At 35.0% G+C, this 24,502-nt stretch overlaps 1 protein-coding gene across 1 annotated transcript in view; it reads left to right on the top strand.

Moving 5' to 3' along the window:
• Nucleotides 1-20,220, top strand: part of CDK17 (cyclin dependent kinase 17) — a 115,752-nt gene extending 95,532 nt beyond the window's left edge. The window contains exons 7-17 of the mRNA XM_008004314.3: nt 94-208; nt 1,070-1,164; nt 1,462-1,524; nt 3,648-3,771; nt 9,484-9,604; nt 12,316-12,413; nt 12,925-13,030; nt 15,129-15,171; nt 16,166-16,256; nt 17,884-17,961; nt 18,490-20,220. Of these exons, the coding sequence (XP_008002505.1) occupies nt 94-208; nt 1,070-1,164; nt 1,462-1,524; nt 3,648-3,771; nt 9,484-9,604; nt 12,316-12,413; nt 12,925-13,030; nt 15,129-15,171; nt 16,166-16,256; nt 17,884-17,961; nt 18,490-18,527 (972 nt within the window). The 3' untranslated portion in view covers nt 18,528-20,220. The remainder of the gene's footprint in view (nt 1-93; nt 209-1,069; nt 1,165-1,461; nt 1,525-3,647; nt 3,772-9,483; nt 9,605-12,315; nt 12,414-12,924; nt 13,031-15,128; nt 15,172-16,165; nt 16,257-17,883; nt 17,962-18,489) is intronic.
• The last annotated feature ends 4,282 nt before the right edge of the window (nt 20,221-24,502 follow it).

Here is a 24,502-nt window from a genome sequence, read left to right as displayed (position 1 = left end):
ATTAGAAATTCAGGTAGAGCTCTTTATTATAAGATGGTATTAAATAGACTCTTATGATACTTTTGATGTGTCCTTTAAAAATATATTTTATAGGGTACATATGCAACAGTGTATAAAGGAAGAAGTAAATTGACAGAGAATTTGGTGGCATTAAAAGAGATCCGATTGGAACATGAAGAAGGTGCACCCTGCACAGCTATAAGAGAAGGTATAATAATTATACAGAACATTTTAAAATCAGAGTGGTGGAATAAGAGTTTATTTTTTATAAGTAAAAAGAGCTCAGATATACAAGTAATAAATGACTGGAAGATATAATTAAACCTTTAAAAAGCTAATTTCTAAAGCAGATATTCACAAGAAAGGAATTATATTAGTGTATAACTTATAATGAAATCTGAATTCATTAAAAATCACTATCATAGACAACTATGTGTCATAGGGAAATGTTATACATTGGTACATGGGGAACATGGTAACTATAAATTAGCCAGATAAACTAAATAAATTAAAAAACAGTATGTAAACATGTTTATATCATAGTACCATTTTATAAAGAAAATATTATTCAGAAAATGGCTTGAGGCAACCGATTAGTAATGTGGAGGGGAAAAATGGTTCTGTGTACTTTATATCTAAATTAATCCCAGAAGTTTCAAAAGTTAACATTTAAGAAAAATACAGAAGGTGATACGGAGAATATTATAATATTGGGAACAATTTTAAGTATTATAACATCAAACCTGGTAGTATAAAAGAAAAGAAAAAACTGATTTCCATGAAAATTTTTGCAACCAATCCCCTTGGTAAATTATTGTTTTAAACTTAAGAGAATCTTTTTTTTTTTTTTTTTTTAAATAGCACTGTTTTCCAGGCTGGTCTTGAACTCCTGGGCTCAAGTGATCCGCCTGCCTCAGCCTCTCAAAAGTGCTGGGATTATAGGTGTGAGCCACCGCCCAAGACCTGAACTTAAGAGAATCTTTTAATCAGTTCATATGTTCAACTTACTTCAGGTTTTTATAAAGACTACCACAGACTAAACAATTGTCTTTCTTTTTCTGTTTTGCAGTTTCACTATTAAAGGATTTAAAACATGCAAATATAGTAACCTTACATGACATTGTTCACACAGATAAATCTTTGACTTTGGTGTTTGAGTATCTGGTAAGCATCTCATAAAAATTCAGTATTTAACTTTGCTTTAGAAAAACGTAAACTGGACTTTTTAGTTTGTTTTTTATTTTTCTTTAAACTGCAACTGTGCTTAGATAAATTGGACTTTTTAACAGCCCAAGGAACTTTATTGTTTAGTTATCAGTTTTTAATTAAATTAAATTATGTGTATGGTGCATCCAATATCTTGTCTTGAAAAACGACATATTTTGAAAAACACTGTTAAGTGAACCAGTCACAACATTCTGAAAACTGTGTATCACATAGCAGAGTACTGTGTTTTTCCAGGATAAAGACCTGAAACAGTACATGGATGACTGTGGAAACATCATGAGTATGCACAACGTAAAGGTATGTTTTCGTATGTAATTTTAAAATTTTGTTTAAAGCATAGGTGAACCATTATATAATGAAATGTACCAGCCTCATAACTCTTTTTCAGGGTTTTCTGTTTGGCCTTTATAGGTTATTGTCCTCTGAACATGCAATATTTACCCAGAACTTCTGTTGACTATACTATAGCTTTCTTAGGATCAGACCTTTTTGTAGAACCACTTTATTCTTTTGACATTTCACATTATAACTGATTGTCCTAATATAGAATATATGTACAGGTATATTCTGCTTTAAAAAAAAGTTCAAAATAAATACAAATGATGGGTACATTCTGTGAAAGGCCTCCTTTAAATAGTGAACTCCCCAAATAAATGGTATTTAATTATAAAACAACAACTTTTCAGGACTAATGAATAAGGCCAGAACATGCAGGTTTTGTGGACCCTATGCTGGAAATACCAATCTGTACTGTTAGGAAGCAGAGTAAGATAATTGGTATGTTTTCTTACTATAACATATTTAAAAATTTAATGCTAAAAAAGTTTTCCATAAAATCAGTGCCAGATGACACCCAAAAGTTATCAACTGAGTAACAGCATCAGGCGTAGTTTGTATTCTTATAGTAGGTTTCTTTGACCTGAGTGGTGTATCCAAATTTAGCAAAGATTTATTTATCCAAACTTAGTCAACAATATGTAAGAACCTATTCTGAAAATAGGCTGTCACAGCTGTGCACTTCAGACATTTCTAATTCTGTAGGTAGTAATTTTAAACTTACATTTAAAAAAATATTAAGTTTGGTGGTTATAAAAGAGAGCCAGTTTCTGTTACTAAAAGACAGCTCAGAACATATGGATAACACATTGCTAAGGATTTTTTAAAAGGGCTTTAAATGTACTTCCATATATATTCTGTCAGGGTTGTTTTCACCATATTTTACATTTTTTGTTTGCAAAGTGTTATAACTGTCATTTTGTATCTTTTTTTGGTTTTAATTTTGTTACTCCTGCTTTTTATTAGCAATAATTTGAAAATAAAACAAGGTCCTTCATGATGATAATTTCACAAATGTTGAGACGTTTATTTCTTTAATGCCAGGTTTACATGATTAGCTTAAGTTGGAAAGCATTTATTATTTATTTGTTTAAATGGCCTTTATACTTTCAAAATACAAAGTGTAACAGGAATTCATTTATAGTAATTTTAGAGTTTTAAAAACATAATTATGTAGACTGCAGAGACTCTGGCACAGAGAATTCATTCAGGCGTACCATTGACCTGCTGCCTAGGCTGCCTCAGTGTTCTGATGCTCTATTTTTCACCTACAAATGAACTGAGGGGAAACTCTTGAATCCTCTGTACTTGAGGTTCTTTTTGTTAACCCCAGAGAATCAAAGGTCTTATGTGTTCCAGAACCCTCTTTCTACCAAAATCTACAAGTAAAACCCTACCATTAGCCTTATAGGAATTGCTTTTTTCAGAGTCGTTCAGAACACTATAGGGCTAATGCCCCTTTGTGAATCACAGTAGATTTTGAAGGCTGAGTAGGACGTGCTGAAAGTAAAGTACCCAAGAGGTGGGTGATAGAAGCTGGTTTAGGTTATTTTTATAGTAAGTAATTTGCCAGAGCTGTGCAGCAGCATTATCTTTGATACCTCAGACTTTTCATAAAATCACCAACTCCAGTGCCTTATTTTAAAGACACTGCCCCAGATCAGAGTTTTTCTTTTTGTTTTTTTAAGGAGCGTTGAGTGGGAGGGGGGTTGGTTGGTTGTTTTGCCAGAATTTTATAATTAAACTGTGTAAACCTTAGTAGGCCTGTAAGTTTATGAGGATATGTTTTTTAAGTCATTTTCCACAGTAAATCAACTGTTACTGCTAGGAGGAAGTTTCATTTTAAAAAATATTTCCATAGATACTGTTAGACTAAAATAAGTGGGTGCTTCAAATAGAATAATAAACTATTAAATTCAGAAAGCCACTATAAAAGGAAATAGACATTGTACTTATGGATGCAATTACTTTCTTTTTCCTGTTACAATGTTCTAGGCCAGTTGCTTTTCTGCTTACTATCATTTATGCTTATACTAAAGCATGTCTCATCTGTAAGACTAATTTTTATTTATTTGTTTCTATAGCTGTTTCTGTACCAAATTCTACGTGGTTTGGCATATTGCCATAGAAGAAAGGTATTGCATCGAGACTTGAAACCACAGAACCTCCTCATTAATGAAAAAGGAGAATTAAAGCTAGCAGATTTTGGTATGGAATGTATGAGATATCTATTAGTACTTCCAGGTTCTTAAATGTAAAAGATCAACCACTGTCATAATATGCCATTGCTTTTATGTGGGTTTGGAAATTGTCTTGGTAGCCCACAGAATAAGATATTTGACACAACTTTGGTGGGTGATTTATGTTGGTTATTAGCAGCAAATTGTAAAAGGCACTGGCTGTTCTCAGGTGTGGACATAGATCCCTAGGGCTCCTGAGACCCTTGTAGGAGGCCTCTAAATGTAAATATATTACCAAAATTGTACCATCTGTTATTTGCCTTTTTCACTGTGTTAATACTTGCAATGATGATCCCAAAGTAATAATGCATAAAACTATATATCAAAGTAGTGGCACCAAAATAAATCATTGTTTTTTTTTGTTTTTGTTTTTTTTCTTTTGAGAGATGGAGTTTTGCTCTTGAAGCCCAGGCTGGAGTACAATGGTGTGATCTTGGCTCACTGCAACCTCTGCCTCCTGGGTTCAAGTGACTCTCCTGCCTCAGCCTCCCAGGTAGCTGGGATTACAGGCATGCGCCACCATGCCTTGCTAATTTTGTATATTTAGTGTGACCACCATGTTGGTCAGGCTGGTCTCGAACTCCTGACCTCAGGTGGTCCACCCACCTCGGCCTCCCAAAGTGCTGGGATTACAGGCGTGAGCCACCGGGCCCAGGCCATCATTGTATTCTTTACCACTACATTTACGTAAAGGGAAAACTGTCAGTTACACTTAAAAAGGTACATGATGAAGCAATAAAATTTATTAATTGTATTTAATTTCCATCCTTGACTACATTTCTTTTTAATATTTTATGTGATAAAATGGGAAATGTACATAAAACACATTTGCTGCACACAGAAATAATGTGGTTGCCTCTTAAGGAAGAGTACTCGTGATTATTTGAGTGCAAATTGAACTAGCCCCGTTATTTGAAGGGACACCATTTTTACTTAATGACTGACAGACAAACTATGGTTATTCAGACTTAGGTATTTGGCAGACATTTTCCTGAAAATGAATGAAGGAAGCCTATCATTTCAAGGACAAGAACTGACAATATTTCTTGCCAATAAACAAGTTTTCAAGCAAAAATTAGAGTTTGGAAATTGGGATCTGCTTTGAATTTGATGGCTTTTTAGTACTCAGAGACTTTTCTGATGAGATCGATGTTGATGTTAACACGATTTTTCGATATGTTGAAAAAGTGTATAAACATTTGGAATGTATAACTCAGGGAACCAGTGTTTTCCAAATGGATGACATTACATCCAATGCATGACATTACAGAATCATGCATGGATAAAAGACCCATTTAAAGTACAAGATAGATCAATGAATTTTAGTGCAACAAAAGTATGAGAGGTTCATCGTTAAAATTTCTGTTACCACAAAGCTTTTAAAGACCACTTACTTTGTAGTTCTGATGTAATGTCAAAGAAGACTATTCATGTTTATCAGAAAAGGCTATTAAAATGCCCCTCCTCTTTCCAGCCTCATATCTGTGTGAGATCTGATTTCCTTCCTATATGTATGTATGTTGTGATACGTATATTTCATCTGTTGTGATACATGTTGTGATATGTATCAAAGTAACATATCACAACACATCGAATGCAAAAACAAATGTGGAATCCAGTTGTCTTCTATTAAAATCAACTTTAGGCCAGACATAGTGGCTTAGGGGTATAATCCCAGCACTTAAGAGGCTGAGGTGGGAGGATCACTTGAAGCCAGGAGTTTAAGACCCAGCTTGGGCAACATAGCAAGACCCCATCTCTACACCAAAAACAAGATTTCAAAGAGATTTACAAGAAGGCCATTCTTCTAAGTTTTGTTTTTATATAAAAAAAGTTTTCCATAAAAATGTCATTCATGCTATATATAATGGGTGGTGTTTTTAAAGAGAAAATATTTTAAAATTTGCTGTTTTAATTTCTAATGTGGCAAATATCAGTAAATATATCCACAAAAATAAAAGCTCTTTAGGTCTTTGATAATTTTCAAGAATAGAAAATGGGTCTTGAGAGCAATGAGTTTAGAAGCAACTACTGAAAGGAGTTCCCTTAATATACCTGCCACCATTACTCTGTATTATATACTCAATAATTTAATTGCAGCTATTTATCTATATCTTTTTAGCTAACCTGGTTTTAAGGGAATTGAAAGTAAAATTAAATGCTCTTTTTGCTTCTAGAAAGTAAACTTTTTCGTATCGAAGGAACTCTGTAGAGTAGCTTTGAATTTTTTGTATTCCACATTCTGAGAGTTTGAATACTCTTAGAGAACTTACTTTTTAAAAACCCATGCAGTTTTCCATAACTAGAATTTATAGTTCTTTTTCATAAATGATTATGGTAGTTTTTTGTTTGTTTGTTTGTTTTAAGACAGGGTCTTGCTCTGTCACCCTGGCTGGAGTGTAGTGGTGCAATCTCAGCTCACTACAACCTCCGCCTTCTGGGTTCAAGCGATTCTGGTGCCTCAGTCCCCAAATAGCTGGGATTACAGGGGTGCCACCACACCCAGCTAAATTTTGTATTTTTAGTAGAGATGGGGTTTCACCGTGTTGTTCAGGCTGGTCTCAAACTCCTGGCCTCAAGCAATCTGCCTGCCTTGGCCTCCCAAAATGCTGGGATTACAGCTGTGAGCCATCACACCTGGCTTTGATTATGCTAGTTTTATGTTTGGAGTATTTCATTAAATTTGATAAATACAAGTGTTTCAAGTATTACTCTTCACTGTTATTAAATGGTGAATTTGTTCTGGAAATGCCTATACTTTTTCTCATTTAATACTTTGCCATTTGAAGGGTAAATTGCTTTTTGCATTTCCTTCTTTAAAAAGGAAATATGTGGTCACCTGTGTTTGAATAACAATTATAAGCTATTTACATATGCTTTCATAGATTATAAAGTCTCTTCTTGGGCATAGTTTATGTTGTTATTTCCCTTATAATAATTGTTACTCTCTCTTTTTTCTTTCTCCTTCCCTCAGCCACCATTTCCTTTTCACCCTGTCTTTTTCCTTCTGTCTTAGCTACTCTGCATTTAATGCTCTTTAGTCCCAATCCCAAAATGAATGTCAGTGAAGAGAAATACTTTCGCGAGGCCAAGGCAGGTGGATCACATGAGGTCAGGAGTTCAATACCAGCCTGACCAACATGGTAAAATGCTGTCTCTACTCAAAATAGAAAAATTAGCTGGGCATTGTGGTGGGCACCTGTAATCCCAGCTCTTTGGGAGGCTGAGGCAGGAGAATTGCTTGAACCTGGGAGGCAGAGGTTGCAGTGAACCAAGATCATGCCACTGCATGACAGAGCGAGACTCATCTCAAAAAAAAAAAAAAAAAAAAAATGCAAAAGGAATGTCAAGGACTATAAAAAAAATCTACCTTTGGCTGGGTCCGGTTGCTGACACCCATAATCCCAGCACTTTGGAAGGCCCAGCAGGCAGATTGCTTGAGCTCAGGAGTTCAAGACCAGTCTGGGCAATATAGCAAATACCTGCCTCTACAAAAAATTTAAAAATTAGCCAGGTGTGGTTGTGTGCACCTCTAGTCGCAGCCACTCGGGAGGCTGAGATGGTAGGATCAGTTGTGCCTGGGAGGTTGAGGCTTCAGTGAGTCATGATCAAGCCACTTCATTCTAGCCTGGGTGATAGAGCAAGACCGTGTCTCAAAGAAGAAGAAGAAGAAAAAAACTACTTTTTTCAGGGAATACTCTTGAGTGCTTTAAATTTTGCTTCTAACCTCTACAAAGCAAGCTAGGCAAATTTTACCTACAGGGCAACAAGAAATTCTGATTATTCCATTAGTTAGTATATTCAACTCTGTCTCTATTTCTTCCTTTTTTTGGTTGCATAGTAAATATGACTTCATGTAAAGGAGGGTCACGTAACTTTGAGTATTTATCCTATAAGGTGTTCTCTGTCCCTCTGAAAATTCTACCCTTTTCCCATGATCAGTGAAAATCAGAAGTCTTGGAACTAGTGATACAGATATTTTCACTAATGATAGAAAATGGCTTATATAATAATACCATATCACATTTAATTATTTTGGTTTAGGAGAGATTGTTTCATTTCATTCCAACCAATATTGAAATTCTAATTGTGAACTAGAAGCCCATGTAGACAAACACTGTAGTTCAGAATCCTCTCAGGAGTGGGAGAGTAGGATACAGAGGAAACTATAACTGGTAATTTGCCTTGATATGGTATGTTGCGGGATAAGCACATTAGCAACCCTGTCCTTTGCCTTCCTATAACCCACTTTTAATATCAAGAAGAGAGATCAGAAACCTACCTCCATCTTGTTAATTAATTACCAAAATCAGTATGAAAATAATTTATCGGTCGGACTTACTTCACCAAGTTGAGATGCTAGAGTAAAACTTGTAATTAAATGAAATAATGTCAACATTGTTCCAGTTATACCCTTTCCCCATTATACTGAACTAAAATAGTATATGAGTCCTGCCTCATTAAATTTCTGACATTGTTTATGTGACCTTATTCAGTAAAATAAAATATTGAGTTATTCTTTTGTGACATTTTTCTTTAATATTTTAATCAGATATACAAAGTTATATATAACAGCAATCTCAGACTAAAAAATTCTTCCTTGTTTTGGCCAAATAAATTAATAATTTTCCAGTATTTTTCAAAGTTGCTTCTTCAGATCGTAATTTAGAGGCTTAGAGATAGTAACAACTCTCTCACACTAGTAACTCGAGATAAAGTTGTAAACTCTAGCCTTTATTTCTGGATTATCAATGGATTCCATATTAAATTAGCAAAGGAATGGCAAATGTTTTATATCACTTACAGCAGGCTTGTCTGACCCATAGCCCATAGGCTGCATGTGGCCCAGGATGGCTTTGAATGCAGCCCAACACAAATTCGTAAACTTTCTTAAAACATGAGATTTTTTTACGAATTTTTTTTTTTTTTTTTTAAGGTCACAGCTGTTGTTAGTGTATTTTATGTGTGGCTTAAGACAGTTCCTCTTCCATTGTAGCCCAGGGAAGCTAAAATATTGGACACCCCTGACTTAAACAGCAATTAATAATATCCAAGGACAATGAAGTCTCTCTTACTCCAAAATCATCCATGTAACTTAAAACCTAAAAAGGGAGTACAGAACAGCATTGTAATTTTATTCCGAGGAAATTGTCTCTAAGTCGAGTTCTGCAAAGAAATTGTCAGTAAATCTCAGTGAGATTATGGATCAGTAACCTCACAGTTTTTGATAAAAAATGGTATAGCAAATGAAAGTTGGAATCAGGTTAAAAGGTGACAAAAGCTCATAGCTGTTAGAAGTAAAATTGTGTGTCTCAGTGTCATTGGCCTATTTTTGATTAATTTAATTGCAGTTGAGAAATAATTTTGGCATCATGATTCATGGACAGAAGGAAAGCATCTTAAGTTTAGATTCACCCAGAACACTTCACCAGGTGTATTCAAATATAAAAGCAAGCATAGTCTCTGGTTGTGGAATTCTTGTTTAGTTCAACTACATAAGGATTTGCTGACTCAGGGCCACTTGCACTCAACAAATTCATAAAGCTAATTGTGTTAAGCCTCAAGAAGCTACGAATTAACCATCTCAGGCATCCCTTTGAATGGAGTCATGGTGAGAATAGGGTCTGAGAGATCCATTATAGCTTTTGCTTTAACCCTTTGTTTTATTTTCCCTATGAAGGACTAGCCCGAGCCAAGTCAGTTCCCACAAAGACCTACTCAAATGAAGTTGTCACACTATGGTACCGGCCACCTGATGTGCTTCTTGGTTCCTCGGAGTACTCAACACAGATTGACATGTGGTAAATATATACAGATGTCACTGACATTTATAATTTTGAAAGAATGTAACTGTTAATGCAGGGTGTATTGATAAGTATTTGACTTTTAAGGAGGTATGATTTTAAAGAGCCATAATATAAACAGTGATTAAAGAGTTCTGGCATGGGAATTAGATTACCTAGGTTTAAATACCAATTCTGCCATTTAGAACTATGTAATAACTGGCCGGGCGCGGTGGCTCAAGCCTGTAATCCCAGCACTTTGGGAGGCCGAGACGGGCGGATCGCGAGGTCAGGAGATCGAGACCATCCTGGCTAACACGGTGAAACCCCGTCTCTACTAAAAAATACAAAAAACTAGCTGGGCGAGGTGGCGGGCGCCTGTAGTCCCAGCTACTCGGGAGGCTGAGGCAGGAGAATGGCGTGAACCCGGGAGGCGGAGCTTGCAGTGAGCTGAGATCCGGCCACTGCACTCCAGCCTGGGCAACAGAGCGAGACTCCATCTAAAAAAAAAAAAAAAAAAAGAACTATGTAATAACTTTATTCAAATTACTGGCCTTTGCCTCAGTTTCCTCATTTAAGGAAATGGGAATAGTAACAACTACTTTGAAGTGTTGTAGGTGATGTTAAGATTAAATGAACACTCAGAGGAGTGCTTTATGAGACACTCAAGAGTATCTGATACATAGTAATTTAAAACAAAATTATCATTTTATCATCATTTAATATTCAAAATCTTTCTGCTTTAACTTGAACTAAAGGTAAAAATTAAAATATTGTAGTTATCTTTTTCACACACCACTTCGATCCTGACACTCTTCTACTCAAACACCATTATTGCCACCTCCTTCATTACCTATAGAATAGGTACAATTAATTCCTCAATCTGATACTTAAGGATTTCCATAAGATGTCTCTAAACTACCTTTTCCAACTTATTTCAGACTATTTCTCAACAGAAATGTTCCCTTTTAGCAACATGGCATACTCACTACATCTCAGGAATAACGTGGACTTTCCTACCTTTGCTCTTGGTGTTCATACCAGTCCACCCATCTGGAATGCCCACTCTGGTGCCCTAACTTGGGCTCATTCCTAGTAACGTTCAGAACACAGCTTTTCATAAATCCTTTTCGGAATATACTCTAGCCTCTGGTGGCAGGTCCTTCCTCTGAACTGTGGTTGCATTTATTTTCTTTTCTTCATGTGGTAATAAGTCATATACTTATTTCTGTTGCTATCTTGAACAATTATATAAAATGTCTCATATAACTTTTTAAAATTAATTTTTAATATTGTGGTAAAATAGTTATAAAATTTATCATTTTAACCAATTTAAGTGTATAGTTGAGACATTAAGTACATTTATATTGTTGTGCAACTATCACCACTATTTCTCTACCTCCAGAATCCTTCCATCTTGCAAAACCAAAACTCTGTACCCATTTAACAATTTCTTCCTATCCTCCTCCCCCACCTCTGGTTTCTGGTAACCACTGTTCTATCATACTTTCTGTCTCCATGAATTTGACTGTTCTGAGTACCACTTATGAGTAGAATCATGCAGTATGTGTCCTTTTGTGACTGGCTTATTTCATCTGGCATAATGTCTTTAAGGTTCATTCACATGGTACCGTATGCTAGAATTTCCTTCCTTTTTAAGGCTAAAAATACTCCATTAAATACATATTCCACATTCTGTTACCCATTTATCCATTGATGGACATTTGGGTTGCTTCCACCTTTTGACTATTGTAAATAATGCTGTTGTGTACGTGGGTATACAAATACCTTTTCAAGACCTTGCTTTCAATTCTCTCTCTCTCTCTCTCTCTCTCTTTTTCTTTTTAAGAGACGTTGTCTCACCATGTTGTCCAGGCTGGTCTTAGACTCCTGGGCTCAAGCAATCCTCCTGTATTGGCCGGATTTCCGTTCTTTTAGATATATATCTAGAAGTAGAATTGCTGGATCATATAGTAATTCTGTTTTTAATTTTTTGAGGAACCATCATATTATTTTCCATAGCAACTATATCATTTTACTTTCTATATAACAATATGTAAAATTAACTTTTATATATAGCTGCTAGATTACAAGCCCTTTAATGGAAGGATTATGTCTTTATATATGTACATACAGTTCCTAGATGACTATTCTAGGAACCACCATTCTATTCTCTGAACCACCATCCATTTCTTTTCCTTCTCTTACACACACCACCTTGTACCAACATGTTCTACCTCTGCTTCCTACATCAAAATGTCTTGAATCATTTGTTTCTCTCCATTTCTCCTGCCTAGCTGAGGTCACTGTCATCTCCTAGGTTACCATAATATATTTCTCTTCAGTTGTTTTTCCGCCCGCCTGTCTTTGTTGTTCAATCCATGGTCTACACTATTGCTAATACAGGGATTCAGTGAGATAACTGATGCACTTAAAAAACATTTCTAACACATAGTAAATCTTCAGTCACTGTTGTTGTTAGTGTTATTCTTCAAGGATTATGCAAAGGAGAGTTGGACATTTTAAATGGGAAAAATAGATATAGCAATATAGAAATTGAGACAAATCGGGTAAACGTGAACAAATTAGTTAGATCTAAAATATCTCTTCAGGAGGTTTTCCAACAGGCTAGTGCAGAATTCTGCAGAGAGGCAATCTTAAGGAAAAGATTCTTGTGCTTCATAATATGTAAATGAATTGCTAAATTATTTTCATGATCTATTTTAAAGGGGTGTTGGTTGCATTTTCTTTGAAATGGCTTCTGGAAGACCTTTATTTCCAGGATCAACTGTGGAAGATGAACTACACTTAATTTTCCGACTGCTAGGTAACAGAAGAAATCTTTTCCCAGTGATTTTGCACCCACAATTGACTAGCTTGATAAGACTGTATCTCTAAAACCCATATTTTAAAATTTGATACTGAGACTAACATAAATAGCTGTTACTTAGAAGAATTAGAATGAACGCTATGAAGATAGATCCTTCTAGGTAACTTCATCTGCTAAGTTTTATCTTTGCAATAAAGATTCAATGGAAAAACAGAATATAATTAGTATGGAAAATTGGATATCGGCATATTATTAAGGAATATTGCTAACTTTGGTGGTATCAACTGAATAGAAAAAGGGCCAGGCATCTGTTTTACAGTATCATTGCGAAGTCCAAACAAAAAGTCCGTGTACATTTATTTCTATTATATGAATTGCAGCTGAAGTAGTTAAGTCATCTGATAAATGTAAATTGTTCTCTAAGACACTTTGTTATATATGTGCATAGTTTTTATATATAAATTTTATATATATTTATAAATATATTTAATTTTTTTTTAAAATTCAGGAACTCCATCTCAGGAAACTTGGCCAGGTATTTCTTCAAATGAGGAGTTCAAGAACTACAGCTTTCCAAAATATAAACCACAGCCTCTAATTAACCATGCACCCAGGTATTTTTTTTTTCTTATGTGAAAGGGGAAACTCACATGATTCTTTTCAGTCTTTTGAAGAGTTAGCCACAGTAAGGATTCAGGAAAAAATACATAATACACATAATCCTTACATATTTTAGGATCTTATTCAATTTGGAACTGTATATGTATTAGAATTCTAGAGTTTATGTAGATAGTTCCTTTTCCCAGAAAGAAGATATTGATTAATGCCTTATTCTGTACCACAAAGATTATAATGAAATTCCTGTTTTGCTTTCTACAGAATTATTCTGTATTTACTTAACAAAAACCTAAGAAAGGTTATGTAAGTGAAATCTTGACTCTATAACACAAGGTAACCTCTCAGTATTTTGATGAGTGTTAATGATGTAATTCATATTTGAAGAATATAAACTCTGTCCCATTCCTTAGCAAAATGTAACATCTAAATGTCAGCCATTCATTTAAGTTTCTTCTTAGACCTACCCCAAGATCAATCCAAGGCTCCCAATAAAATTTGAGTCAGAACATTTTTACTTGTAGAATGTATTACATTTTTAGGAGATAACATAGAATAACCCCTTTGACTGCATTTTCCATCTCCCCAGCCTCCCAACCCCCCCAAAATTTGAAAGTCACCAAGATACCAAATAAGGACATCATTTGTTTTAACCCAAAGCCATTCACATTGCTCACAACATAACATACTTGTTTTGCTTCCTTTTATTTTCAAGCTAGGGAAGGAAGAGCAAAATGGTTATGACACCAAAAATATTTTTAAAGTATTTATGTGAGTTGGTACTCTTATTGTTACTATAGCAACTAATACCATTCTAACTGGATTTTCTTAGGAAGAAGAAGAATATGTGCTGGGCTTTTTTTTTGCATGTCTCTCCCAAGTAGCATAAATTCTATTTTTGTCCTTTAATTATTGCTTGCTTTTGGTAATGTTCCATATAGAAGGTTGAAGCCTTTCTTTGAAGCAGAGTCTCCATGACTGTAGTACCTGGTTTGTCTGTGCCCAGGGAACTCTGGATATGTGCTAGAATGGCAAACTACATAGAATGTCTGGACTGCAGCATCCACAGGACCCACTTGAGAGCACTTGGAAGAAAATGTTTCTTTACTCATTATTGTACTTTTACCAGTGAAAGGCAGTGTAAGATAGAAGCTGTTATTTCTGATCAAGATAATCCCAGGCCGGGCTCAGTGGCTCACACCTGTAATCCCAGCACTTTGAGGGGGGCCGAGGCAGGCTGATCACCTGAGGTTGGGAGTTTGAGACCAGCCTGACCAACATGGAGGAACCCTGTCTCTACTAAAAATACAAAAAATTAGCCCGGTGTGGTGGTGCATGCCTGTAATCCCAGCTACTCGGGAGGCTGAGGCAGGAGAATCGCTTGAACCCAAGAAGCAGAGGTTGCAGTGAGCCAAGATTCTACCTTTGCATTCTAGCCTAGGCAACAAGAGCAAAACTCCATCTCAAAAAAAAAAAAAGATAATCCTTTAACCCTACTACCCCTAGTTATACTAATTTCATCTTTATTATGTCATTAGTTTTATATCCCTTACTGATGAAGGTTTATGAAGTTATTGTAGCATATTTAAATTGAACTCAATACCTTCTAGTACCTCATGCTAAGCAGACAACTCTAAAAATTTGTTCCTGAATAGCTCATTTCTGTGTTTGTCTTGAACAACAGTGATACATTTTAAGGTCACTTGTCTCTGTGTTTTCACCTATGTAATAGGAAAATGATGCTCTTATATACTTGCCTTTAGTGAAAGACTGTGAAAAGTGATACAATATTTAAGCTTTCTTAATACTATAAGTTACATTGTTTTGAGACAGCATGGTGATTTTTAAAATTCTTTAATTTGTTCTTGGATATTGAAAATTCAAATTGAAGCCAAGTTATTTATGACATATCCTTAAACAAATAGCAAGGCCAGTCTTTTAAGACTAAAACAGATTTGAGCCTAGTTGAAGGCAACAAGAGTGACTATTTTAGGGCATTTAAATTTAGCAGATTAAAACACTTAGAAAATAGTTTTATCTGAAAAGTTTTATCAGCTAAGAGAGAATAAATTTTTACTTGTTCTTTGTTGTTTCTAGGTTAGACTCTGAAGGAATTGAGTTGATAACAAAATTTCTTCAGGTAAGTCAGATCTTACAGTAATTGTTAAATAGGTAGTTAAGCCTCAGCTTCTTCATCTGTGGAATGGGATCAGTAGTACTTCCTCAGTATTGTTAATGACAAATAAAATTATCTATGCTTAAGGCACATGTTTAAGTAAAAAATAAAAATAATATGGTTTCTCCTAATGTGCCTGGGTCTCTTGTCACTTACAACAGTCTGAGGTAGTTGGTTATTGGCATTGATCAGCCGTGTCAAGGCCACATTCCCTGCAATTGATGCTCTCTTATGTTCTCTTTTCCTTATACCTATAGCCTTTGTAGGATGCTCTGCCTCCAAATACCATTCATATTTCCCTCCAAAGCAGGAATAAGAGGGGACGATAAGTCCCTTTATTACCAGCCACATTAGTCCTCTTGGAACTTGGAAGCAAAAGCTTTACAGAAACCCCTACAAGGTTTCCTTCCAAGTCTCATTGGCCAGAACATTAATTGTAGGAAAGACTGGGAATTGGGGAGCAGGATTGTCATAATTAGCCTAAATTTAGAAGAGTTATGATTCATGATTCATCTGTCAGAGCTGATGGACACCTTGAAGAAACCTAGGTTGTATCATCAAAGAACAAAGGGAAATGAGTATTGGATAGGTAATTAAGAATGGATGCCATAAAAATACTAGGTATGTGTCCACCAGTCCTTTGGTATTCATGAAGAGAAGTAACTACACAGGTCAAATATTTTTATTTTTCTTTGCTTCAGAAAGTACAAGGAATGTAAATTCTTATTTAAGATCCAGCCTTATGTTAGAAATGTGGAACTGAGATGATATTATGCAATCTCAGCGATGACTCAAATTAGAGTATAACTGGAGTATTCCAAATTGTTGATTGAAAAATAATCATCATATTAAATAATCAAAATTTTTAAAAATAGCTCTAAATGCTAATTTGCCCATCTCCTACTTTTTATAGTAATTAGAGAAAAAGCTAATGAAGCAGTTCTTTGCTTTTTCACAGTATGAATCTAAGAAAAGGGTTTCAGCAGAAGAAGCCATGAAACATGTGTACTTTCGAAGTCTGGGACCAAGAATACATGCTTTACCAGAAAGTAAGAGAAATCCTAAAGTGTTTTCCCCACTTTATTTTTATTTGTCCAGGGTTAGGGACTGGGGTGATTGGGGAGATGGCTATTGATTTTTAAGCCTAAGATTTTAGTCTTTTCTGTAGTTAGATTAGAATTTCTTGAAGGGAGGTATGTGTCTTAATTCCCTATGATTTAGTTATTTCTTGTAACATTGAGCACATTGTCAGGAAACCAGTGTAGGAAACCAAAAGTACTTAGGCAAAGATCATTAATCTTATTGGACTTTAGTTGGAACATGTCATCTGATGACAGGCATTGTCCTTAGGCCCAATCTAGCTTCAATTTAGAGTTGTTAAAAGTGAATTTCAAACAAAAACTAATGAAGCATAACCGAAACGTTAATTGTTTTCTTGTGAAAATACAGTTTTTCTTGAGATACAAAAATTATTTTCCTTTATTGTGGTCACACTGATTTTACTATCTGCATGACGGCGGTGAGCGTATTGTCAGAGTCACTGAAATAGCAGATTTCCTGTGCCTAAGTAACATTGATTTTACTCGTAACATTCTATTTTTAGATTACTGCACTATTTTACTTTAAAATAGAGTAAGGTGAGTGGAGAATTGGAAGAATGTTTCAGAACTAAGCTGCCAAAAGCTTTCGTTCATTTCCCATTCTCATTTACTAGACAATATTGATTCATCAAAGCTTGTGTAGCAGTCAGTGACAAAGCTAACTGAAATAAAAAATCCTTAATACTTTTCACTTCAACTTTACTGGATGTATTTAAATGAAAGAATACCTCTTTGACAGAGATTGGAAATGAAAGAGATAAATTACAAGTGTTCTTTTAAAGATATTTGTATTTCACCGGGCGCAGTGGCTCATCCGTGTAATCCCAGCACTTTGGGAGGCCGAGGCGGGCAGATCATGAGGTCAGGAGTTCGAGAGCAGGCTGACCAACATGGTGAAACCCTGTCTCTACTAAAAATACAAAAATTAGCTGGGCATGGTGGCACGTGCCTGTAATCCCAGCTACTCAGGAGACTGAGGCAAGAGAACTGCTTGAACCTGGGAGGCGGAGGTTGCAGTGAGCCGAGATCATGCCACTGCACTCTAGCCTAGGCGACAGAGTGAGACTCCGTCTCAAAAAGAAAAAGATACTTGTATTTCATTATTAATACCAAGTTTCACTTTGAGGTAGGCAATTATGGTTGTACAAACCTTTTCCTTGTTTTTCACTAAAATTCCAAAGATAGCTTGAGGGCCTGATACCTTCATGTCATTGTAAGGAGACAGAGAGAAAGGACAGAGAGAATTAACACCTAGTATAATAATATATTTTGACTGGGTCTCCCAACCCAAGAAAGTCCTGGAACAGACAGTGTATATTCTCCTCAGAGAAACACTGCTCACAGCATGCTCTAACACAGAGTTGGGAGAAGAAAGGTTCTAAAGGTGGATTACTTCATTCATTTAGTTTTCTCCTCAGCACATTGGGACAAAAAGGAAAAATTTCAGCAGGGCTGTCACCTTGTAAAATGGTTTCATATTGAATCAGTATATGCTTTATAAACGTTTGTTGATAGTTTGGTTGTGTTTGTTTTAATGTTAGACCTTCACCTAATAATTTTTGTCTATGCATTTTAGGTGTATCAATATTCAGTTTGAAAGAGATTCAGTTGCAAAAGGACCCGGGTTTTCGAAATTCTTCTTATCCAGAGACAGGTGTGTTTGTCATAAACCATTTCACGTGTCGATCATGAATTTTTGCGTGGAATCAAGCTTTTGGTTTATAAATTGATCAGTAAAATTATTGATGTAAAAACCAATGTACAGTGCATTCCACAACTGTTTATGTTTAGCATTGCACGTACTCACTTTTCTGTATGATGTGGGCAGCTCAGTAAATCTTCAGAGAAAAATCTGACTCAGTCAAGTCAGGGATCCTGAAAGCTGCAGATGGCACAAAGACCTTTTACAAGTGACCTGGCTTGATCACTGCACACGCCATCCCTGGTACCTGAGGCAGAAGACACATCTTGTGCTTCCCTAGTCATCAGGTTCATCACTTCGAAGCATAGAAGCTGTAGACTGACCCCATCAACCGAAGGGTCATTTAAGACAGTGCTGATCACTCTTACCATGGAATATTAGCTTTTGCTGGTGGGAACATTAGCTTCCTAGTCACCAAATAACTGTGTGTGGGATAAAACTGAACCTTGAACTGCCTCATAAAATGACTTTATATTTTAGGACATGGGAAGAACAGAAGACAGAGCATGCTCTTTTAAGTCTGATAACATGGTTTCAAGCCCAGCCCCCAGCCTTTCTTACCAATCAAGGACTCAGATCTGAAGGCAATTATTTCTTTTGGTGGACTTGGAATCTCCGTTTGTCTACACTGTCCTCTTCACAGTGGAGTCTTTTTATTTCAGACCTACAGATTGTTTTTATATTTGTTGTCACAGTGTGACAATTTTTTGTACAGTCGGTTTTAAGGTCTTCTCTGCCATTAGAGCCAGTAGGTTACAGCTATTGATGTAACTGTAGCTGCAATTTTTGTGCAGGACTGAGAAACACAGTGCATTATTTATTGCGGAATCATTGCTGCTAAATAACTACTGTCTGTTTATTTAACACAACAATTGAATGCCTGAAGAAGTTGCAGTGGCTTTATTATATGTGAATGCATCTGTTTCTCCTCACGAATTGTTTTACTGCTGCATTTTTTGTTTGTTTTTAAAATTAAACTGCAGTGTTTCCTGGAATGTAAATTTAGCTTTGCTTAATAGTAAAATAAGTGAGCCATCTTGAACACTTTAATTTTATACTATATAATTTCTTAATGAACATTGGCAAATAGAGTAGCTAAGAGATTGACAAGCACATTATGTTTAGATAAGCATGTGATGCAGAAGTTGATTCAAGCAAGTGAATCTCTGACACTTTGAGGATCTCACATTAGACACCAACAAATTAAAGCTCCAAAATTATTTATTTTTTACCTGTTCCTCACATTAGAAACGTCTACTGCATATTACTGGATATTCGTATACTAATATGCTTACCTATTTTACATTGTGTTTTAAATTTAGTTAAAACTTAACTGTAGAAGTCCATTCAAACATGAAGTCTTGCTTTGTTTGTTTTAAATACATTTATTTTATTAGAAAGGATGATACTTCATTGGGGAACAGTCTCTTTCATTTGGGGGCTATGTGTTTCAGTAACATTCACTTGGAATCAGCTGAAAGCTGTAATATGTCTTTGAAATGAGCCATGATAAATTACAAACAAGAGAAATGAGAACTTACAGGATTGCTTGAAATTATTGTCGGTATTATCTGTTTACCAGACATACTAAATATTAGTTTTAATTATGCATCTCTTTGAACATCATAAACACACTTTGGCGTTGGTAACAGTATTTTAAGCATTTGTGTTCACTTTTAAGGACTATTTGTTTAGTGCATCTTACTATAAATCTTAATTGGTATATTTTGAAATGGTCGTGTAAATTTTTGCCTTATATATCATGAAAATAGTCATAACTTAATTTCTTTTCCTGAAATTCACTGTAAAACATTCAGGGGTCCTACCATTTCTGTTCAGGAAATCTTGTAGTTTATTGTTGTTATTTAACAGTATTAAGTGGATTTTTGTATATTTCATTTTAACTTTATTTGTGAATAGTGATTGTGGCATGTTTGGGGTGTTATTTTAATATTTCATGATACTGAAATTTTAATTTTTAAAAAAAAATTTTCTGGAAGAAACAGATTCATGTGTAATGGTGAATATTGGACCACTACTGCTTTTCACATTTGTAAATTGGTTTTATGTTAAACCTTGTAGCCTAACAAACTGCTGTTCTTTCTAACTGACAGACATGTATTAATATTGTACTTTGAAGGTTATAAATATGTGGAAATTCCTTCATTTTGTTTTGAAATTTATAATAACAAAATCTCCATGTTGTTAGAATGTGGTTTTATTGAGTCGCAGTTCTTTCTTGGGGACGAAGGCTGTGCCAAGTGGGGTCCTTTCCTTTTATGGGTCATTCTTAAGATAGTGAAGTCTCACTGTGCTAGAGGTGTTATTGCTTTCTGTTTGTGCCAATCATTTGCTTAGTAATTTCTACTGGGTTTTTTTTTTTTTTAATAGCACTCTCAATTATAAAGTTTCAAATTTGTCATTTCATAGAATGTATATTTGATTTGTTGCAAATTTGACATATAGTTTTTCATAGGCTTAATTCTTGCGTATAAAAGGTGAAAATATATTTCCATTTGTTGCATAAAATGTTTCTTCCTAGGAATTCCTAGGGGTATTTCTTCATTTTATTAAGGAATTTAGCAAGCAAACAAGTGTTTGTTTTTTTGTTTTATTTTTGATACTCGAGCACCATTCAGATCCTGAAAACGTTGCAGTGAAGGGAATTGAAACTCCGAAACTGGGAACTTTGAATACCTATGATTCCTCTTAAAGTGATAAGGTTCTTAAAGGTAAGAGAAGATATGCCTTTTATGTTTTCTTTCCAATTGGTACTGTGAACACACATTGGATGTGTCACTTTAGGTGTATACAGTGGCTGCATTCTGTCTAAGGCTTTATCAACTTTCATTTGAAAGGCTATTAACATATAATAATCTATCTTTTGGACTTGGGACTATTTATGTGGGTTGTTTTTATCTTTTAAAAATTGTGTTTATATATATATTATATATATATATATCATAAAATTTGGCATTGTAATTATTTGTATGTGTACAGTTCAGCAGCATAATTATAGCCAGAAAGTTGTATAACAGTTACCACTATCTACTTCTTAAATTTTTCATCACTCCAAACAGAAACTGTGAACCATTTTACCCTGCCCCAGCCCCTGGTAACTGCTAATCTACTTTCTGTCTCTCTGAATTTGCCCATTCTAGGTATTTCAAATAAGTGGAGTCATACCATATTTGTCCTTTTGTGTCTGGCTTATTTCATTCAGCATAATGTTCACAGTTCATCCATGTTTAGCATATATCAGAACTTCATTTCTTATGACTGAAAAATATTCCATTATTATACATATTTTGTTTATCAATTTATCTGTTGATGGACACTAGGATATCCCATCTTTTGGCTTTTGTGAATAATGCTGTGTGAACATTGGGGTATAAGCATCTGTTTGAGTCCTTATTTTTAGTTATTTGGGGATTATATACACCTAGGAGTGGAATTGCTGGGTCATATGATAATTCTGTGTTTGACTGAGGAACTGCCAAAATGTTTTCCACAGTGGCTGTACTGTGTGATATTTGCAGTAGTAATACATGAGGGTTCCAGTTTCTCCTCATCCTTGCCAATTCTTTTTTCCTTCTTTTTTTATTACATTCATTCTAATATGTTGAAGTGGTATTTCATTGTAGTTTTTATTTGCATTTACCTAATGATTAGTGATGTGGAACATCTTTTCATACTTTTTTGGCCATTTGTTTATTTGGTTTGGATAAACCTTTATCCAAAGGTTTATTCAAGTACTTTGTCCATTTTAAAAATAGGGTTGCTTGTCTTTTTGTCACTGAGTTGTTCAAGAGTTCTTTATGTGTTTTGGCTATTACATCTTTATGAGGTATTTTATTTGTAGTTATTTTCTCCTGTTCTTTGGGTTCTCTTTCACTTTCTTTGGTGTCCTTTCATTGCACAGAAGTTATTTTCTATTTTATTTTTATTTATTTATTTATTTATTGAGACGGAGCCTTGCTCTGTTGCCCACGCTGGAGTGCAGTGGTGCAGTCTCGGCTCACTGCAACCTCTGCCTCCTGGGTTCAAGCGATTCTCCTGTCTCAGCCTCCCAAGTAGCTGGGATTATAGGCATGTGCTCCATGCCTGGCTAATTTTTGCATTTTTAGTAGAGACGGGATTTCACCACGTTGGCCAGGCTGGTTTCGAACTCCTGACCTTGTGATTTGCCCACTTGAGCCTCCCAAAGTTCTGGGATTACAGGTGTGAGCCACCATGCCCGGCCAAAAGTTTTTAATTTAATGACGTCCATTTTATCTCTTTTTTTGTTGCCTGTGCTTTTTGTGTCATATTTAAGAAAGTATTGTCATGTTTCAGAGGTCGTAAGTCTTTGCTCTTATAATTTCCTTTAAGAGTTTATATTTTTAGCTGTCAGATTTAGAGCCTTGATCCATTTAAATTTTTATATGTGATATATAAGTAAGGGTCCGACTTTATTCTTTTGCATGTGAATTTCGATTTTTTTTTTCCAGCACCATTTGTTGAAAAGACTGTCCTTTCCCCATTGAATGGTCTTGGTGCCCTTCTCAGAAATCAGTTGACCGTAGATGTGAGGTTTGTTTCTGGGCTGTCAGTTCTGTTCCATTCGTCTATATGTCTGTCCATAAGGGTTTGTAGCACAACATTTTGATTACTGTCTTTAGAATGTTTTAAATCAGAAAATGTGAGTCTTCCAACTTTGTTCGCTTTTTCAAGATTGTTGTAGCTATTGAAATTCCATATGAATTTTAAGATGGAATTTTCTATTTCTGCAACAACAACAAAACACCATTGGGATTATGATAGGGATTGCATTAAATTAGAATCTATAGATCACTTTGGGTAGTATTATAATTGTAATAATATTAAATCTTCCAATCTATGAACACAAGATGTCTTTCCATTTAGTTAGGTCATCTTTAATTTCAGCAACATTTTGTAGTTTTCAGTATACAAGTCTTTTGCCTTAAATTTATTCATAATCTTCTTATCTTATTGATGTTATTGTAGATGGAGTTGTTTTCTTAATTTCTTTTTGGATATTTTTCATTGCTAGTGTATAGAAATACAAGTAATTTTAGTGTGTTGCTTTTGTATGCAGCTTTGCTAAATTTGATTATTAGCGTTAACAGGCTTTCTGTGGAGTCTTTAAGGTTTTCTACACATAAGATCTTGTTACCTGCAAGGAATGATAGTTTTACTTCCTCCTTTATAATTTGGATGCTGTTTATTTCTTTCTCTTGCCTAATCACTCTGTCTAGGACTTCCAGTACTATGTTGAAGTGATGAAGGAGTATGTCCTTGTCTTGTTTTGATCTTACGGGCAAAGCTTTCAATCTGTCACCACTGAGTATGCTATTAACTGTGTCTTTCTATGTATGGTCTTTAACATGTTAAGGAAGTTCCTTTCTATTCCTAGTTGATTGAGTGTTTTTATCTTGAAAATATTGGGTTTTCTTCAAATGCTCTTTCTCCATCAATTAAGATGATTTGTTTTCTATGTTCTATTGATGTATATTACCTTGATTTTCATATGTTAAACCACTCTTGCATTCCTTGGATAAATCCCACTTGATTATGGTATGTAATTCTAATACGCTGCTGAATTGAGTTTGCTAATATTTTTTGAGTATTTTTGCCTGTATTCATAAGGTATTTGGCCTGTAGTTATTCTTTTCTTATAGTGTTTTTGTCTGGATTTGGTATCAAGGTAATGCTGGCTTAATAGAAAGAGTTAGGAAGTGTTCTCTCCTCTTTAGTTTTTTGGAATAGTTTGAAGATTGGTGTTAATTCTTCCTTAAATGTTTGGTAGAATTCAGCAGGGAGGTGACCTGGTCCTGGCTTTTCTTTTTTCAGAGGTTTTGATTAATGATACAGTCTCCTTGTTATGTATAATTTTATTCAGATTTTTTATTTCTTGTCAGTTTTGGTAGTTTGTGTGTTTCTAGGAATTTGTCCATTTAATCTGTTATATCCAGTTTGCTGGCATAAACTTTTTCATAGTAGTCTCTTACCCTTTTTATTTCTGTTATTGATCTCTGATTTCATTCCATTATGGTTAGAGAAGATAGTATGTATGATGTCAGTTTTTAAAAATTTCTTAAGACTTGTTTTGTGGCCTAACATATGGTCTGTTCTGGAGAATGCTTCATGTATATTTGAGAAAGTATGTCTCATTCTACGGAAAATGTTGTTGGGTAGAGTGTTTGGTGTGTGTCTATTGGGTCTAATTGGTTTATAGTGTTCGGTTCCTCTCTTTCTTTACTGATCTCTTTTGTACATTATTGAAGTGGGAATATTGACATGTCCAACTGTTATTGCAGGATTGTCATATTTCTCCTTTCAGTTCTGTGAGTGCATGCTTCATATATCTGGGGGCCCTGTTACTGGGTGCATATGTGTTTATAATTGTTACCTATCTTCTTGATGGATTGAACCTTTTAGCAATATATAATGTCCTTTGTCTCCTGTAACTTTTTTTTGATAATTTAGTCTA

Source organism: Chlorocebus sabaeus, chromosome 11, assembly GCF_047675955.1.
Source record: "Chlorocebus sabaeus isolate Y175 chromosome 11, mChlSab1.0.hap1, whole genome shotgun sequence".
Lineage (NCBI taxonomy): Eukaryota > Metazoa > Chordata > Mammalia > Primates > Cercopithecidae > Chlorocebus > Chlorocebus sabaeus.
This window is presented reverse-complemented; position numbering and strand designations above follow the sequence as displayed.